At 62.7% G+C, this 17,917-nt stretch overlaps 7 protein-coding genes across 7 annotated transcripts; 4 read left to right on the forward strand and 3 right to left on the reverse strand.

Annotated features, from left to right (window-relative positions):
- Positions 1–633: 633 nt before the first annotated feature.
- On the forward strand, positions 634–2,245 carry COLE_03634 (uncharacterized protein; the record flags this gene model as incomplete). The annotated part of the gene is made up of 4 exons (XM_018419717.2): positions 634–1,008; positions 1,040–1,760; positions 1,806–2,061; positions 2,092–2,245. 4 exons carry the CDS (start codon positions 634–636, stop codon positions 2,243–2,245), a joined length of 1,506 nt encoding a protein of 501 aa, XP_018281503.1.
- A 291-nt stretch (positions 2,246–2,536) lies between these two features.
- On the forward strand, positions 2,537–3,997 carry COLE_03635 (uncharacterized protein; the record flags this gene model as incomplete). The annotated part of the gene is made up of 5 exons (XM_018422158.2): positions 2,537–2,750; positions 2,789–3,170; positions 3,205–3,323; positions 3,356–3,802; positions 3,846–3,997. The coding sequence occupies 5 exons, from the start codon at positions 2,537–2,539 to the stop codon at positions 3,995–3,997; spliced, it is 1,314 nt and encodes a 437-aa protein (XP_018281504.1).
- Positions 3,998–5,268: 1,271 nt separating this feature from the next.
- COLE_03636 (uncharacterized protein) lies at positions 5,269–5,988 on the reverse strand (the record flags this gene model as incomplete). The annotated part of the gene is made up of 1 exon (XM_018421176.2): positions 5,269–5,988. One exon carries the CDS (start codon positions 5,986–5,988, stop codon positions 5,269–5,271), a length of 720 nt encoding a protein of 239 aa, XP_018281506.1.
- Positions 5,989–6,259: 271 nt separating this feature from the next.
- COLE_03637 (uncharacterized protein) lies at positions 6,260–7,289 on the reverse strand (the record flags this gene model as incomplete). The annotated part of the gene is made up of 3 exons (XM_018422160.2): positions 6,260–6,375; positions 6,716–6,933; positions 7,231–7,289. 3 exons carry the CDS (start codon positions 7,287–7,289, stop codon positions 6,260–6,262), a joined length of 393 nt encoding a protein of 130 aa, XP_018281507.1.
- A 1,287-nt stretch (positions 7,290–8,576) lies between these two features.
- Positions 8,577–10,274, forward strand: COLE_03638 (uncharacterized protein; the record flags this gene model as incomplete). The annotated part of the gene is made up of 4 exons (XM_018421177.2): positions 8,577–8,988; positions 9,042–10,030; positions 10,079–10,163; positions 10,210–10,274. 4 exons carry the CDS (start codon positions 8,577–8,579, stop codon positions 10,272–10,274), a joined length of 1,551 nt encoding a protein of 516 aa, XP_018281508.1.
- A 247-nt stretch (positions 10,275–10,521) lies between these two features.
- COLE_03639 (uncharacterized protein) lies at positions 10,522–11,341 on the forward strand (the record flags this gene model as incomplete). The annotated part of the gene is made up of 3 exons (XM_018426389.2): positions 10,522–10,608; positions 10,642–11,110; positions 11,142–11,341. The coding sequence occupies 3 exons, from the start codon at positions 10,522–10,524 to the stop codon at positions 11,339–11,341; spliced, it is 756 nt and encodes a 251-aa protein (XP_018281509.1).
- Positions 11,342–11,514: 173 nt separating this feature from the next.
- Positions 11,515–17,628, reverse strand: COLE_03640 (uncharacterized protein; the record flags this gene model as incomplete). The annotated part of the gene is made up of 4 exons (XM_018419718.2): positions 11,515–12,580; positions 12,615–13,333; positions 13,371–14,432; positions 14,470–17,628. The coding sequence occupies 4 exons, from the start codon at positions 17,626–17,628 to the stop codon at positions 11,515–11,517; spliced, it is 6,006 nt and encodes a 2,001-aa protein (XP_018281510.1).
- Between the last annotated feature and the right edge of the window lie 289 nt (positions 17,629–17,917).

Raw genomic sequence — 17,917 nt, forward strand, 5'->3', positions numbered from 1 at the left:
TTCGCCCCTTCCCACATCTCGCTCAACATGTGACCTTTGTGTTCCCAAGACGCGTAATGTCGGGTCATGCGCCCATAAGCTCACCATGCACGCTTCACACGACACATCATCGCCCGCACTTACATTCAGCATGAAAGACGACCGCTGGGCTCCTCTCGACGACGCATGGCGCGCCGCCGCCGGTGCGGGGTGCGCGCTCGCCGCCCTCGCCTCGCCATTTACATGTAAGTAAGTATGGCGACAGCGCTCATCGCAGCGCCTGTAACAGCCTCAACCTCAGCGTCGACAGCGACGGCCTCAGCGGCAAGCCCATCGCCAGCCCCGCCAGCCCCGCCAGCCCCGTCCGCCCCGTCAGCCCCGTCAGCCCCCATAGCACCGTCGCCTGCCACCGTACCACGGGCCCCGCACATCGCCACCGACCCTTCCCCGCCCGGCACCGACCCCTCCCCGCCCGCCCCCGCCGGCCTCGTTGCCCTCGCCGCCGCCCACCCGTACGCCTCCGCGTTCCTCATGGGCGCGGCATTCACGGGCTCGTGTCTCGCCGGCGCGGCCGCCGCCACCTATGCGTTCAAGCGTGGCGCGCGTGGCGCGGTCGCGATCGCGCCGGGCGACGCGCGCCTCGAGCTGCAAGCGATGCTGCGCGACGTGCTTGTGCAAAGCAAGTCGGCGGCGGCGGCGGCGTCAGCCGCCAAGGCAGAGGCGGAGGCAGCGAAGACGCAAGCGCAAGCGCTCGCCCCGGACATTGTCTCCCTCACGCCGCTCGCGACACATCTCGCCGAGCTCGACTACAAAGTCGCGGCGGGCGCAGCGGGCCAGCGCAAGATCCTGGCTGGGATCGATGCGCTGCGCGAGACGCAGCGCGCCGAGCTGCTTACGCTGCAAGGGGAGGTGCGGGACCAGCTTGTAGAGACCGCGAAGATGGTGGGCGCGGGGCACGAGCAGATGCGCCAGCGCCAAGAGGCGGCCGCCGCGGTGAGCGAGGGCGTAGCAAATAACGTCAAGCGTGTGGTATGTCCGCTTGGGGGCGGGCTGACGGCAGCTTGAGATGTTGGAGAGGGCCGAGAAGCGAGAGGCCGCTGCGGCGGCGGCGAAGGAGGATGCCGCCAACGCCGAGGCCAAGCCCGCGCCGGAACCCGAGCCCGAGCCCGACGCCACCGTCATGGACGTGAACGTCGACGACTCGGTCGCGCAGATAGCGGCCACGCCGCCCGATGTGCACGCCGACACACGTGCGGCGATCGACGAGATGATCGCAGAAGTCAAAGCGGCGGAGCCGCAGCTCGCCGAGCGCCTCGGCGCCGCCTCCGCCGAGTGGATGATGGTCCAGGCCGTCAAGGCTGCCGAGCCGTACCTCTCCGACGGAGCCGGCAGTGCGGCCGCCAAGCTCCTGCGCGCCGTGAAGGCCGCGGAGCCGTTCGCGTCGCGGCGCATCGCCGCCGCTAACGCCATGTGGAACATTGTGCTTACTGTCAAAGAGGCGGAGCCGCGCGTTGAGCGCAAGGCGATCCATCCCGCCGAGTACGAGATTCTGCGCGCCGTCAAGGCCGCCGAGCCGTATCTCGTGCAGGACCTCGATATGGGCGGGACCGCGAGCAAGCTCTTGCGCGCCGTCAAGGGCGCCGAGCCACGCCGGCCGCGCTTCGGCGCCGAGCGCGCCGCCGCCCAGATGCTCAAGACGGCCAAGTGGTCTGAACCCGTGCTGCGGCGGCCCCCGGGCGAGGCGAGCGCGGGCGCGGGCGCAAGTCCGGCTCAGACTAAAGGCAAGACTTTCCGCCGCGTCATGGCCAATTGCTCACCCCTTGAAGACGCGCACGCGTCGACGTCAAGCCTTGCGCCCTCCGAGGCCACGCCCAACGCGCCCAACGCGCGGGCGCGCCGCCCCTCCACCCAGCCCGTGCGCAACCTCGGCGTGACCGACTCCGGCGAGTGGCACTTCACGCTGCTCGCGCCGCTGGAGCGGACGGACGCGAGGGACGGGCTGCAGATCCAGTCGTGCGAGATCATGCTCTCGCGCGAGGCGCACCGCTCGTGGGCCGGCGACCTCTTTTCCCTCTGGCATGCGTGAGTCGCTCCGCCGCGCCGCTGATGCAGATCGCACGAGACGTGCTGGACCGTCGGGCCGTTCACAACCGCGCTGCTGCTCAACCCCGACGTGGACATGGTCGTGCTCGACGGCGGGTGGTGGCGCGTCTCGCGCGACGGCGACGTGTACACTGTGCGCGAGAGGGTGGCGGAGGATGCGTGACAAAGTGGCAGGGCGGGAGTGGGCGTGAGTGGGCGTGAGTGGGGACGGAGAAGAAGAAGATAAATACATGTTGCCACTCTATGAATGCTTGTCGAGTCAAGTGAGTCGCGATGAGTCGAGATATTTGAGGCTGGCGACTCGTGCGATCGCGCGAGCGGGTGGGTCAAGCGGAAGATGTGGAAGATGCGCGGCTTCGGCCGGAGCCGATCCGCCTTCCGCTCCCGAGCTATAAGTCGTTTCGTTTCGACTCACCCATTCCACCCTCACCTCCCGCCTCTTGCCTCACCTCACATGCCGCCCCCACCACACCTCACGCCCGCGCAGCTCGCGAAACAGGCCGAGCGCAAGGCCGCCAAACTCGCGCGCAAGCTCGACACCAAAGCCGCGCCCGAGGACACGCGCCGGCGGACCCTCGAGCGGCGATGGATTAGTGTCGCGGTCCCGTCGGCCGGCGCGCGCACCGCGCGCGTCGTCTCGTGGAACATGTTGGCGCAGACGTTGGTCCGTGAGTCTCGCCCCCCGTTACCCCCACCCTAACCCCAGGCCGCGAGCTCTTCCCCGGCTCCGACTGCCTGCGCTGGTCGGACCGCAAAGCGATGCTACAAGCCGAGATGGCGAAACACGCCTCGGCCGACGTCATCTGTCTCCAAGAATGCGACCGGCTGGGCGACATGCGCGGCGCCGTGCCGGGGCACGCGGCGGTCGAAGCCCGCGGCGAGGGCAAGCTGCACGGCCTCGTAGTGCTGTACGCGACGGCGCGGTGGCGCGTGCGCGCATCCCGCGCCGTCGCGCTCGACATGGAGCACCTCAATCCCGGCGAGGGCGCGGCAGCGCGCGGCGGGAGCCGCGCGACGCGCAACATGGGATTGATCGTTGCGCTCGAGAGCGAGGAGGGCGAGGGGATCGTTGTCGCGACCACACACCTGTGCGTATGTGGAACATGGGGAAGCTGATGCCAGCTTCTGGCACCCCAAGTTCGAGTACGAGCGCACACGGCAGATCATCGTGCTCCTGCGCGCCATGCGCGCGATGCAGGCCGACGAGGACATCGAGGCCTGGCCCGCACTCCTGGCTGGCGGTGAGTGTTGTGAGCTTTGACGCTGACGCCAGACCTCAACACGCAGCCCGCCGAGGCAGCGTACCAGATCCTCGCGGCGCCCGGCGCGCCACTCGACCCCGCGCTCGCGGCCTCCCTCAACTTCTCGCGGCTGGTACACACGAGCGTGGCGAAGATCGAGGCGTCCGCCCCGCCGTCAGAGATGCCCAGCGGCGCCGTGACGCCGGCGGAGAAGGACGACGAGGGCGAGCTGCCGGACACGGACGAGCGGTCGATCGCGGGCACGCGCGCGCCGACCGCCGCGGACGGCATCGCGACGCTCGACGAGCTTTTGGAAATGGCGCGCGACGTGCTCCCCGCCCCGGCGCGCAGCGCGTACGGCGCATCCCAGTGGGCGGGGGAGACATACGCCGCCCGCGGCGGGTTCAACCATGCGTCCGGGGCGGGTGGGAACGAGCCCGCGTATACGTGCTACACCCCTCTGTTCAAGCTTACTCTTGGTGCGTTGCGCGTTGTCGCGTGTCGCACGGTTGCTAACGCCAGATTACATTTTCGCCCTGCCCGGGAAAGAGGTTACGTTTACGCAGCTGCTCGAGCCGCCAAAGGTCGCGGAGCTTGGTGAGGGGCTGCCTAGGAAGAATATATCTGCGAGCGACCACTTGCCCGTCGCGTGCGAGATAGCCTGGACGCCGTGAGGAGAGCTTGAGTAATGGCAGGAGAAGTAGAATGTAGAGCAGTAGACAGCCTCTGCATCGAGCATGATGGCATCCGCCAGGTTCACAGCACACGCACCCAAAGTTCATGACAGCCCTTAGAACAACTACAACCGACTCTCCCACCGCACTGAACTCTCCACCCGTCGCCTACCTCGCTACGCCGGCGCATACAGCCCGACCTTGCTCGTCCGCGCGCCCATCCTAATGAGACCGAGACACATCTCCAGCCCGCACCGCACGGGATCCAGCACGACCAGGCCGGGCTGGCACGCCTCGCCGACGGCGTCCTCGAGCCCCGCCATCCCCGCGCATCCAAGGACGATGACGTCTGCGCCCCTGCGGTCCTGGAGCACGTCCGCGGCGGCGGTACACAGCACCTTGATGACGGATGCGCGCGGCAGCTCCTCGAGGTCGAGCACGGCCAGGCCGGAAGACACGACGCCCGCGGCGTTCTTGCCCGCCAGCCCGAGCGCAGCAATCTCGCCCTCGAGAAGCGGCTCCCACCGCGGCGACGTCGTGAGGATACCCACGCGCCCCCCGAGCGTGCTGCCCATCAGCAAGGAGGCTTCGAGGATGCCGACAGCGGGCGCAGCCGACAGCTCGCGCAGCGCCGGCACGAGCGGGTGCGCCGAGAAGCACGCGACGACGAACTGGTGTCAGTCTGCACGCGGGACCACCCACCCCGTCCCACTTGTCGACGTGCGCGCGCAGCTCGGAGAGGCACGCGGCGGCGGACACGATCTCGTCCGTCGCGCTCTCGATAGACGCGGGCGCGTGCGCCGCAGGCGCAGTGTAGAAGTCGAGCTCGACGTCCGCGCGTAGCGTGCCCCGGATTCCCTCCGTGAAGGCCTGCGTTAGGACATCCGCGGCACACGTACCTCCGTCGCATTCGGGTTGATGATCAGCACGCGCGGGCGGCGCGCCGGGTCCGGCGAGAGGATGAACGGCATGGATGTGATGTGGGCGACGTGAGATGCTGCAAGCTCGCCATCACTTATCATGGGCGGTGAGACAGTCCGTGGCGGCGTTTGGCGAGATATGCGCGGCAACTACCGGATGACGCAGGGTGATCGGCGCAATGCCGATAGCGGACCGAGCCGCGACATGTTCAGCGCCGATGACACTGCCCACCACCAGCCATTGCAGCGTGCGTCCTGAAGAAACACAATGTGCATGAGCCGGTGGCCGGTGGCACAACATTAACTACTAGTGTCATGATATCAATTATCCGCAAGAAGCGCCGACTCCGGCTACACCGCCACATCCCTGGCCTTGCCGCGCTCCGCCACCATCTTGGACATCTGCGCGCCCTCTGGCGTGCCGAGCGCGGCGAAGCCGCGCACGACGCCGGCCCAGTCGCCATCCCCCATCTCCTGGGACAGCTTAAACCGCCCCTCAATGCGGTCGATGCGGATCTCGAGCCCGATAATCGCCTTCTTCAGCAGATCCGTATACTTCTCCGGCGCGTCCGCGACCTTCCACCGCTCCCCTTCGTCGCCGCGCTTGCCCTCCATCATATCCGTAAGATCTGCGATCTGGCGCGTGAGGAACGCGCCCGCCGCTGCGTCGTTCTCCGCGTATACCCGCACACGCCCGTACACTTGCACCGCGGCGTAGTTCCACGTCGGCACGACCTTGCCCGAGTCCGGCTTGGTGGTCGTGCAGAAATTGGGCGTCACGTACGCGTGCACGGGCGCGTTGAAGAGCACGAGCACTTCGTCTTCGAGGACGCCGTCGGGCGACGCGGCCGCCGCCGCGCGCAGCGCCTTCGCTTGTGGGTTTGCGCGCGCCATGTGCGCGCGCAGCGTGCCCGGCCCAGAGGTGTCGAGCACAAAGGGCATGTGCGAGGTCTGCAGCGTCGGGCCGTGCTCACTCTTGATCGCCGTCGTTAGTTGGCCAAGCGGATAGGTTTGGATAAAGTCCTGCAGGACGCCGACGTCCAGCTCGGCGTGCGCGGGGCGAATGTACATGGCGGCAGCGAGGGTGCGGCGGAAACGGAGTGGAGCGAGGATGCGAATGGTGATGAACGACGGACAGGACACGATATTAAGCAGAACGGAACGGAGTGGGCTGACGACTCGACTCAACTAGAGTCAAGATCCAACTGCCTCCACCTCCACATTGCTTAGCGAGATCCGGGCCGGAGTTCCCGGAGCGCTGTTTATCCGGCCAACCAAGAGGTATTCATTTCACTTCTACTCGTCGTGTATGTTCTGCAGATGCGAGACCAATCCAGACAATTTAGACAAGCCAGTCGCCGAGCCACTGGAGAGCGTCGTCCCAAGACTGGTTGCGCTCAATCTCTTTGAAGCTGTCGATGTTCTCACCCTCGATCTGGGCGTGGAGGTGCGGGAAGCCTGCGAATTAGCCTGATTGGATGGGACGGTGGAAGGCGGAACGGGACACGAGCCTCGCTTGATGCGAGAGCGGTGGCACTGTCACGAAATGACATTTGGCGCGGAAGAGAAGGGGGAAGCAGAAGCCTACGGAGGCAGAGGCGAGCGCAAGCGCAAGCTGCCTGCACCGTTGGAGATACGAGTTCCACGAGCCTTGTGGAGACAAGGACTTGGCACGCGAGACTCTGCCGTGCCATGTAACACAGCAAGCGGTTGGACTGGATTTCGCTACGACTCTTGCACAGCCATCGCAGACAATCGCTTTGCCCTTCGCTCACAACATTGCCTTACGGTGACTCACTCTCGCCGCTCGAAGTCTGGTCCCAAGTCACGCGCTTAAAGGACGAGAGCCGCGCGTAATCCATGCGGAGGATGGCAACAGATGGCACGTCGTCGAAGAAGCGCTTCAGCACACCAGGCACCTGCTTGGCGGTCGACATGTGGACGAACCCGTCCTTGAGATCGAGCTCAGTCATCATGATCGTGTCAGACGCCGCGATGGGCTGGTTGAAGTAGAACCTGCGTGTCAGCGGGGTGTCGACGGGCTCCCAGTTCATGTCCAGCCACGCGCGTCGAACACAGCTCGGCTCTTCAGTTCCCAGACGGGGTCAGCCAACAGTTTGTTCTGGCGCGCGCACACATGCCCAGCACCCCAAGCCCGCCCGTGCCTCCAAGCGGGGGCGGGGGAGTGTGGGGGCGTGGAGATTGTGGAGGCAGCTCTTACGCAGGCCCGAAGCGCAAGACCATTGCGCGAAGAGCACCCTGAGACCACGACGACTCGAACCGCACAGGAGCGCATGTCCCACGCATACTCACCGGCTGTCGACTGAGGCCGAGGGGATGATCTTGTAGACGTATTGGGGCTGCTGTGCCATTGTGCTGAGTCGGCGAAGGGTTCTGAGCATCAACAGGAGGGGTGGATGAGTGGGAGGAGGCGAGTTGTTTGCGGCGGGATCGCATCGTCATCACGGCCCTTCGGCACGAGGCGTGGCGGCGTCGATCACCGGATGTGTTGATCAGAAGTACGTCAGGAATTCGCCACCCATATGCCACGTGCCCCACCACGTGGCTGAGCAGGCCCCAATATCCGCTGCAACGCCGGACTCCGCGGGCGTTCATCTCTCGGGGTCGCCCGCGACTTCAGTCGCCGCTCGACCTTGTCATCGAGCAAGAACCCAGGCCTCGGGACCTCAGGGTCTTGTGAGCTGGCCCATGACTCAATGACAGACATGAGCGACGGCACGCCGCAATTCTCGGTGGAATCGACAGTGATTGGTCCCAAATCATGAGGATCATGAGGATGATGGCTACAAATATTGCTGACACGATCACGGAAGTCCGTGAAGTGAACCGAGTCCAGGCTGCGAAGGGGTGATGGCGACTAAGAAGCTAGGGTCAAGGAAAGTGGCAGGGTGTTGCACTGAGAGGGTGGTTGGGCGCCGCCGCTGCGCGGTTGTAGGTCTGCTGTGCACGTTCGCTCCTCCTGGTGCTTGCGGGAAGCGGAGCCCACGGGCCTTCAGAACGTGCCAACTCTGGAAGATGACTCTTCAGCGGGGCAGCTGTCACCTTCCGGGCCTGGTTGTGCCTCGTGATAGACTGGCGTGAGCGCACCAGTCTGCCACGACCTCGACGGCGTGATTTCACGGCAGACCGCCACCGACGCGCGCCGCCATGGAGTTCTAAGAACCGTGCGCCGGAAGTGGCGTGCCTCGTGTCTGTGTGGGGACCGCTGGTGGCGATTGGCCCGACGGAGGATGATGTCATCGCATCCACTCAATTTCTCACCCAAAATATCTTGTCGCTCCGGACTCGGCCGCGCGGCAGGCTCTCTTTGGCCATGTGATCCCCACGTGATGCTCCACTTCCCACTCCTTCGCCGAAGCGTTGCGCGGAGATTGACGGACACCTCTCACCACTACTACTCCACTTCACCGTGTAAAGCCATGGACCGCCATCCTCTGTCCGCCGACAGCTTGCGCGCGCAGCGAGGGCGTGCAAACTTGAAGGCGACGCGCTATAATACTACTCACTGGCCTCGCTGACCTCCTCACTCTCATCTGCTCCGTTGTGTTCACCTCGCCGCTGTATCGACTGTTATTTCCGACTCTTCAGAAACTTTAGACCACTAGACCACCTCTCCCGACCACTTCCAAGCACACAGCATGATCGAGCCTATCGAGGCCGAAGCAGCCCGCCCACCCATTTTCAACGCGCAGCAGGAGGAGACGCTGCGCGACGAGCCAGTCGAGCGCGATGGCGCCATCACCGGAAGCAACCACTCGGATACCCACACATTGCACGAACACGTCGAGGCTGAGAAGGCCAAGGGTCGCATCATCGTTGACTTTGAGCCGGGGAGTCGCGAGGACCCACGCAACTGGGGCAAGGGCCGCAAGTGGTTCTGCACCCTCTCGTGCGCCCTTCTCTGTCTCACCGTCGCCCTTGGGTCGGCCATGCCAACGGGGGACCTCAAGTCGCAGGCCAACACCCTCCACGTCTCAATGGAGGCCATTTTCCTCAGCATTTCGCTCTTCGTTCTGGGCTTCGGCGTCGGTCCTCTCATTTTCGCGCCTCGTAAGTCGCCTCGCCTCAATTTCCTGCACACATTGAGATTTGCTGACCTCAAGTCTCCGAACTTATCGGCCGCAGGCCCGTCTACTGCATCTCCATCTTCTTCTACTTTATCTTCACCTTGCCATCGTGCCTGGCGAAGAACATCGCCACCATGCTCGCCGGCCGCATGATCGCAGGTATCGCCTCCTCCGCACCCATGACCAACGTCGGAGGCTCGATCGCCGACGTCTGGGCCGTCGAGGAGCGCGGCATCCCCATGGCCATTTTCTCCTCCACGCTGTTCATGGGCCCATGCCTCGGCCCCCTCTTTGGCGGCTGGATCGCACTCCGCACCGGCAACTGGCGCTGGATTTACTGGGTCCTCTTTATCCTCTGCGGCGTTGTCTCGGCATTCACGTTCATCATGCCCGAGACGTACGCGCCCATCCTCCTCCGCCGCAAGGCCGCCAAGCTCAACAAGGATAACAACACGAACGTCTACGTTTCCAAGCACGACCTCGACACCGTCCCCTTCAAGCAGCAGCTGAAGACGTCACTCCTCCGCCCCTTCATCCTCATGTTCTGCGAGCCCATCATCCTCTTCATGTCGTTCTACCTCTCTTTCATCTACTCCCTACTGTACGCGCTCTTCTTCGCTTTCCCCATCGCGTTCGAGGAGATCCGTGGCTGGAACATCGGCATGACTGGCGTCTCGTTCGTCTCGATCATCATCGGCATCGGACTCGCCATGCTCTCCATGCCCATCCAGGAGCGCATTTACGCTCGCCACTGCAAGAACGGCCCCGTCCCCGAGGCCCGCCTCTACCCCATGCTGATCGGCGCCATCGTCATGCCCATATCGCTCTTCGTGTTCGCATTCACCTCGTACAAGGGCATCCACTGGATCGGCCCCGCCGTCTCAGGTGTCATGTTCGGTTTCTCCATGCTGGTCATCTACATCTCGGCCAATTCTTACATTGTTGACTCGTACTCCAACTACGCCGCTTCGGCCGTCGCCGCCAAGACCTTCATGCGTTCGTGCATCGGTGCCTCGGTCCCTCTTGTGAGTAATGTGGCTTCTAAGAGTGGTAGGGCTGTCGCTGACAGATAGTGGATTACCCAGATGTTCCACAACATGGGCTTCCAGTACGCCGGTCTTCTTCTCGCGCTCATCGGCTGTGTCATTGCTCCCATCGGTAAGTCTCACGAGCTCCTCTTCACCTATCTTCCCGCTGACATCAGCGTACATCTTCTTCTTCAAGGGTGGCCGCGTGCGTGAGCGCTCGAGCCGTGCGACCAAGGGGTAAGGCTTGTTAGCTCCAGAAACCTGCCTCCAACAAGGCGCCGGAGCGCCCAATCTCCACACTGCATTTCCTACGCAACACCAGCATAGCATCTATAGACCCATCATGCATTAGCGGTATAATATCGACTCGGTGCTTGTGCATCATTGTTGAGAGAAGCCTCCATCAGCTAAGGGAGGGTGCGAATAAGGTCCATGTTGAAGTCGATCTGTCCGACGTCCACTGACTTTCAACATCACAACACGCTGCCATGGCGGAGATACCTCCCGGTCTCGCGCTGGAGCGCTTTATCGCGGACAAGTTCGCCGCGCTCTCCCTCTCCGTCCCTTCGGACGATGTACGTCCCCCTCCATCCATGCGCTGACGCCAGGTGGAGATGATGGCGCGTTTCGTCGAGGAGGACGGCATCGAGCGGGCGGACAAGCTCGACGGCGTGCGGGGCATGCTCGAGGGCGCCGTCGACGCGCTGCCGGACGACTCGGCGCTGGACCCCGCCCTCGCCGCGATCATGGACGAGCAAGATCGGCTGGCGGCCGCCGAGGCGGCAGCGGCGGCCGAAGAGGCGGAGCGCGAAGCCGAGCGCGAGCGGAAGAAGAAGGTGGATGTCGACGCCGTGCTGGCTAGCATGACCGAGGAGGAGATTGCCGCCGCGCGCAAGGCCGCGCTGCTCAGGCAGTATGCGTATGTCGAGGGCGGGGAGGAGGAGCGGGTGGAGGGCCCGCCGCGCGGCGCCGCGAAGGAGGAGGCGGAGGCGAAGCGCGCGGCCGAGGAGCGCCGGCGGCTCGTCGAGGAGGCGTTGCGGCTGGATGGGCGCAAGAAGAAGTATCGCAAGCAGCAGAGTGAGTTGCAGATGGGGCCCGCTGATCCCAGTCGACGACCCGCTCGAGTGGAACAACCTCAACCGCGAGAAGGTGCAGGCTGTCGCTGCGATGCAGCGGGCGGCGCATGCGGAGCAGGCTAAGGCGCGCAAGGAGCGCGACAAGGCCGCGCTCGACAAGCAGCGCGCGGACCAGGCCAAGGCCAAGGCCGAGCGCCAGAAGAAGGCGCAGAAGCAGGAGCGGCGGGCGTAGGCGATGTGCACAACCATCTTTTACGGTGTTGCGTCACCCGTCATGTCGACTGCGGCCTTGCGTCCACTGTAGATTCATAATATACATCAATCACACATAATTTGTCTAACCCAGGCAATGACCCTCATAAGCATTGAACCAGTCCACCTTGATTATTCCTACAACCACTGTACTCATCGGTAGTAGCTCTGCCCTCCTCCCTGTCCCTGGAACCGCTGTTGTTGCTGTTGCTGTTGCTGTTGCTGTTGCTGTTGCCGTTGCTGTTGTTGTTGCTGTTGCTGTTGTTGCTGCTGTTGCTGCTGCTGCTGCTGCTGCTGCTGCTGATACTGTGGATACCCGTTGTAGTCGGCGGCAAAGTGTTGCTGCGACTGGTACCCGCCAAACTCGCCGGCCTGGCTTATCTGCTCATGTTCACTGTAGCGCTGCGGCGTGGGAGTGACATCGTTGTCGTCAGCCTGGGACACTTGTGCGTAGTCGCTCGGGCCGCGCTGCGGTTGCTGATACGCCTGCTGGTGCCCGTAGTTAATCTGCGCGTGCGCATGGGCCTGCTGCTGCTGATACCCGCCCCCGTAGTTGTCGTAGCGGTCTCCCGACCCCGCCGGGAGCCCCGGTGACGACCATTCATTCGACGGAAGTCGCTGCGGAGACAGCCCGGCGCTCTGCTGATAAGGACCGCGGTCGTACTCTCGACTGGCACCGCGGTTGTTGAAGTACTCGTAGTCGTCGCGCACTTCGTTCTGGTACACGGTGGGCATTTCGAAGACGTTCCCGCCTGTCATTGGGGGTATTGAGGGCGTCGACATGTCGCTCACGCGCCGTCCCAAAGGATTCAGCATGCCTGGCTGCGGCGTCGCGCCCATCAGCTGCGTCTGTGACGTGAACCCGTTCGGGTTCGGGTATGTTGTTGTGCTTGCTGAGCTGATGCTCCGCCTGTCCATGGCATACGGGTCGCCGGCGTACCCGCCGCCTGCGTATGACGAGTTGCTCATGCTGGTGCGGTGGTTCAGGGGGGCAGGAGGGAAGTAGTTCGGATCCTGCGTGTGTACGGGGTTGAGCAGTGGGTTGTTGAGCAGCAGCGTCGGCGTGAGCTCGAACACGTGCTGCCCAATACCCCTGGTACGGCGAGGGTCGTCGGTACGCTTGCAAATGTGGATGCGCGGGTCGGTCGACTTCACCTCCTCGCCCCAGCCCTTGGGGCCCGGCGCGTCGTTGTGTCTCTTGATCATACCACCCGTGCCACTGAACGTCAGCCAGATTTCGCAGCACGACTTACTCCCAGGTGCACCTGATGTCGACGCCGGTGTAGATTTGCAGCAACTTGGCCGAGTCGATGTGGCGCACCTCGATGAACGACGGCGAGATGAGCAACAAGTATGGCGGGTGGAACACAATGTTCTCGGGCGTACCCTCCCACTCCACCGCCTGCATGTCTCGGTTGGGCTCGCCATGGCGGTCGACGTAGATGCCGAATCTGTCGTAGCAGAGGAGGAACTCGCTGTCTGTGGAGCGGAACATGGCAATCGGCTTGGCATTTTCGCATCGGCGAGCAAGATCGCCCAGAGCAGGTCTGTCGCGCGTCTTGTTGGGATCGAATATTGGGATAGAGCCGCCGCGCAAGTCCGTGAGGCCCATAATCTCGAAGCCCTTGGCGCACACAATCGCGATCTTGGCCTTGAGGAAGTGGACGTGCAGTGCTTCTGTCGGGATAAAGAACTCCTTGTACAGGCGGAACCACTCAGACCGTTGGCCCAGAAGACCGCCGAGCGCACCGCGACGACGATCCTCCGCTCCACGGCTCAACACTGGCTCAAGAACCCTAAAGACCGAGTCGATGCCCTTACGCTTGACGTAGAGGACCAACGTCCGGCCAGAGATCTGCCCGACAACGAAGAAGACGATGTCACGCACGCCACTAAGTCGCTGCGGTGCAGACCGCACCTGCGGCGACGCTGCCGTAGGCACCAAGGCCTCCAGGTGGTAAGCCAACAAGCTCTGGACGCGTCAGTTCTCTCATCATCCTTAGGCGCACCTTGTCTGCCAACACCAGGAAAATGCCAAACTCTTCGAGAACAGCAATCTGCGTCACGCTCTTCACGTGCAAGACCTTGCGCAGCGAAGGGGGGTCATGCTGCACGCCAATCCAGACGCCCTGCTCGCAGCCCACGGCCACGAGTTTGCGGTTGTCAACGGTCACAAACGGCACGGAGCACGTCACGCGGCCGGTGTACTCCTGTTGCGCGTGAGGGTGGACGCCGTAGCCAGGCGCCATGTAGAACGTGTCCAGGCTCAGCGGCGTGAACTCGAACACCTTGTTCGCCTCGTCAACCTCGCTGCGCAGCACTTTGGCGTGCTTAAGCTTTTCGTGCCACTCTCGGCGCGCAGGCTCCGAGTCGGTCCACAGCGTGTACTGGCCACTGCTGAGACCCGCACCGATAATAGAAAATGTGAATGGGTACACTGTCCTCGAGTCGGATTGGGTCTGCTCCTTGCCCTCGCTATGACCTTTGCCGCCGATCTTGTTGAGAACACCAATCGAGCGCGTCTGAGCTGGCTGGAAGAAGTCTCCGAGCGTGAGGAGCTCGAGGGGAATCGGTCGCCTGTTGATACTGTATCGAGGGGGATCGCCGCGGTTCTTGGACTTGGTCTGCTTGACCTGAACGAGATAATTGTCGAAGAGGAGGAGATGGAGCTCGGTCCAGGAGCCACCAATTGTGCCTTCAGGCTGTCGGAATACCTTGCCCTGATGTATGAGCTCTCGCATTGCGTTGAGCAAATCGAGGTCGCGAACGGTGCGTGGACCCAACTTGCCGCCGTCGAGAGTTGTCTTCAATGCCCACAACGCGACCTTGGCCTCGTTGACGGCGACACCCTTGTTGCCCGCTTTAGCCAGGCTCTCCGTGAGATCAATGACCTGAGGGATGCCAGCGATATCGGGGTCTTCCTCCGGGGTCTGACCCTTCTCCATTAGGACGGCTGTCTTCGTCTTCGCGATGCTCTCGAGCAGCATTTTGTAGCGCACCAGACGGGCAATTGGGCGATAAATGTAGTGAGTGATGTCGAACTTGTTGGCGGCCGGGTTCTTGAAAGCGTCCTGCAGTGTCAGCACCGACCAGGGCCTCATTACTCACGTCAAGGAACGCTGCAAAAGCCGGGTTCCTTGCCTTCTCGTCGTCAATCTTGGCTTTGGCGATGGGGTAGTGAGGCATGTACTCCATATATGCCTCGTGCCAGTGCAGAACGGCGTTGAGCATCAGGTCCGACACCATGCCGAAGTTGGGGTGCTGCTCGAGCTGGCGTTCGTGGAAGTCGGCAAGCAACCTCTCGTGCACATCAAGAATGGACCGGTAGTTGTGAAAGGCGTCATCGATAAACACCTCGAGGCGCGAGCGTTCGATGATCGGCCGGTCCGCCTCGCGCAAGGGGGTGATAAAAACGGTGTCGATGGCCTCGAGGTCTGCGACGTACTGCATCTCGCCCTCGATGAGCTCCCAGATATTGTGCTGCAGCCGGCATTCCTTCGGCGACATGGACTTGAGGACCTTGGGTGACACGATGTCGTGCCACTGCAGCTTGCCATGAGGGCCGCGACCTTTGGACGCCTGGAACAGTTTGAGACGCGAAAGGTACGAGATGTTCTGGATCGACTCAAGAGCCTCGGTCAAGAAGTCGCAATCAGGTGACTCGGGCGGCGTTTTGTCGAGAATACCTTGGATGAGGCTGGGGTAGTTCTGGAGGTGCGTGGCAGGACGCTTGAGAAGGTAGCGCAAATCTAGGCGCCGGTCTTGTGTCCCACTGGACACCTCCATCATCCAGTGTGCGAACGGCCGGTGCTCCTCAAGTAATTTGTTGAGCAGTGTCTCAGCTTTGGGGAGATTGTCGATGTATGAGGGGTACAGGGAGCGGAACTCGATAGCTGCTTCGAGGAAAATATCGCCAACGCTCTGAATCAGTGGGCCCTGCTCGCGCAAGTGAACCGCAAAGTTGTCCAGCAGCGCGCGGGACGAGCGACGGATCTCAACAATGTTGCTGAACAATTGGCGCATATACTGGTCCAGCTTGCCATACGGCTGCACGATAGGCGGATTGGCGGTCTGCAAGGGAATGATGAACGACTGTTCCACGATGGCAAGGTCAGCCTCGTAGCGCTCCTCTAGGAGGATTGCGTGACGGATGAGCGTCTGGCGACCGCGCCCCTCCTCCGTCATCTGCGCCAGCTGCGACGCTGGAATATCCTCAGTCCAGTCCGTCTCGTTCTTGACCATGGCGACGGGCTGTCTGCTCGGTCCAGGCTCTTCGTCGACGACAGTGAGGAATGAGTTGGGCGGCGTGGTGTAAGGGCAGCGAGGTGAATAGCACCCTCCTGCGCCGTTGCAGCTTGAAGAGTAACACTTAGTGGCCATCGTGAGAACGCCCTTGGGAAGGGAAACGTCCTCGCCCATGCCGTCCAAATCACTCATGAACTTGAAGACGTCATCGGGGGAATCACGCATGGGACGAGGCACCCAGTCCGCTTCGACAACCCACAGCTGGGAGTGAAGAGATTTTGCCGTCTGGAGGGCGAAGCGTCTATCCGCTGGGCCATCTCGGGTGAATGGCGGGAGAAGGTTGCCGATAGTGTGCACCAGGTCTGTTCCGGTGAACGACCCGGCATAAGTAATTCCACCTTTAACGTGCGAGCCTCGAATTACGCGGTCACGAACCTGGACGGCCGTCTCACTTAGGTAGGCCGGGTTGAAGAAGCGGAGCTCGTTCATCTCGTCCCCTGCCTCGTCCTCCTCGCCACTTGACTGGTACTCGTAGCCGTCCTCGTCGTACAAGTCGCCGTCGCCGGCGGCTTGATGAAGCGCAAGTTTGTCCCGGTACCACCTGGCCGGGTGCCTCTGGCCCATGTCCGGCTCCCCCATCCCGCCGTCCGCGCCATTCGGAACTTGATGCGCGTAGGTGCTGGATCCCGAGGCGATAGGTTGCTCATACTCAGCCTGATACTCGAAATCGCGCCCATTCATTCGCTCGGGCTCGACCCCCAGTTGCTCGTTGAGGTCGAGACCGCGCACATAAGGAGACTGCTGTGCCGGGAGGGTCTGGGAAGGGTAAGCGGCAGAGGAATAGATTATGGCCCCGGTATCAGAGATGGGCCGAGCTTCTGGGAAGGCGACAGGAACCGGAGCGGGTGAAGGAGTTGGAATGGGAGAAGGAGTTTGCACAAAGGGCGGAGGCGTTGGTGCTGCCTCAGTCTTCAGGCTGTTGATGCTGGGCGACGCAGCGAGACGAATTTGAGCTTGCTCGTGCGCCCACGACGATGCTGTAGGTGTGCTCGACAAATAATTGTCATTCCCGCTGGTTGTGCGAACTCGTTGGTTAGAAATCTCCAGCCTAGAGCCGTACGCCAGGCCGCTGTCGTTGGCAGGCGACTCGCTACGGATGGTAAACATCTCGTGCGAGAGGTGGTTCGGCTTGTGTGGGTAATTGGAAGTCAGCATCGAGTGTGATGTGGCACTGGTGGGCACAGTTGACGACGACCCAAAGTACGAGTCGGTAGTGTTATGAGACACCCTAGAGTCGTAGGTTGACGACGCGTTGCTCATCTGCCGCACCGGCGGATCGGGCGAAGCTTGTTGCTGTTGTTGCTGGAGAGAAGAAGTTTGAGGAAGCGCAAGGCCGGTGCGCATGGCTGAAGCTGGGTTAGGAAGACTCCGCGGAGACGAGTCTTGTGTCGGATACACTGTGGGTGCCAATGGCGGTTTCGAGGAAGATTGTGCAGTGGGAGGAGTGGGCAATGCGCGTCTTTGTGTTGCAGACCGCACCGGTGACACTGATTGCGCGTACGAGAGCTCTGATGGCGTTGCAGGTGCAAGAGCAGGTGCAGGGGTGACGGGTGGCCTGGACGCCTTAATCGCACCGTCCGCCCCTGGTATCTGTGGAAGTGCGCGGCGCACACTGCCTCCTCCATAACGACGGGCTGGCGCGGCGGGCGGGAGAGGCGGCAGCGAGCCATGCATCTCACGCGTCGAAAAGGCGCCGTTCCGCTCGCCCGGACGCAAGGGCAGTGTGGTCGCTCGCGCGGAAGGATCGTGGCCAAACTCGCTCGCGCCCCGCATGCTGTCGCGGCTGTGCGAGCCGTGAAGCGTGCCGCCCATCGGCGGGGACGAAGGCTGGGCATGCTGGACACCCGTAGCTGGCGTGTAGCCAGGTATCGAGGGGAGGAGCGCGCCAGGGGGTAGCGACGAGCCGAACTCGAACGTGTGGTGATCCACAGGTGGCGGAGGTGCTCGGTTGTAATCGACCATGGCGTCGGTCACAGCTGACACGGCGCGGGCGTCGGATGCGACGAGCTAGACGAGGATGCGCGACCAGCTGAAGGAGAGGATACTGTGGTGATGCAACTCCGGCGGGTTGGGTGAGATCTGGGAAGGGGGGGATGAGGGACGTTGTAGGATGTTGCAGTACCGCCAGAAGGGAAGGGTGGATGCGTGTTTCGGGCGGAGGTGATTGCAAGCAGTGTGGAACGAATGTGTCGAGGGGAGTGGGGGAGGAGAGGATGGCGTGAGTGGATGTGATGAGGATGATAAAGAGTAG

The sequence above is a fragment of the Cutaneotrichosporon oleaginosum genome, assembly GCF_008065305.1.
Source record: "Cutaneotrichosporon oleaginosum strain ATCC 20508 chromosome Unknown ATCC20508_contig03, whole genome shotgun sequence".
Lineage (NCBI taxonomy): Eukaryota > Fungi > Basidiomycota > Tremellomycetes > Trichosporonales > Trichosporonaceae > Cutaneotrichosporon > Cutaneotrichosporon oleaginosum.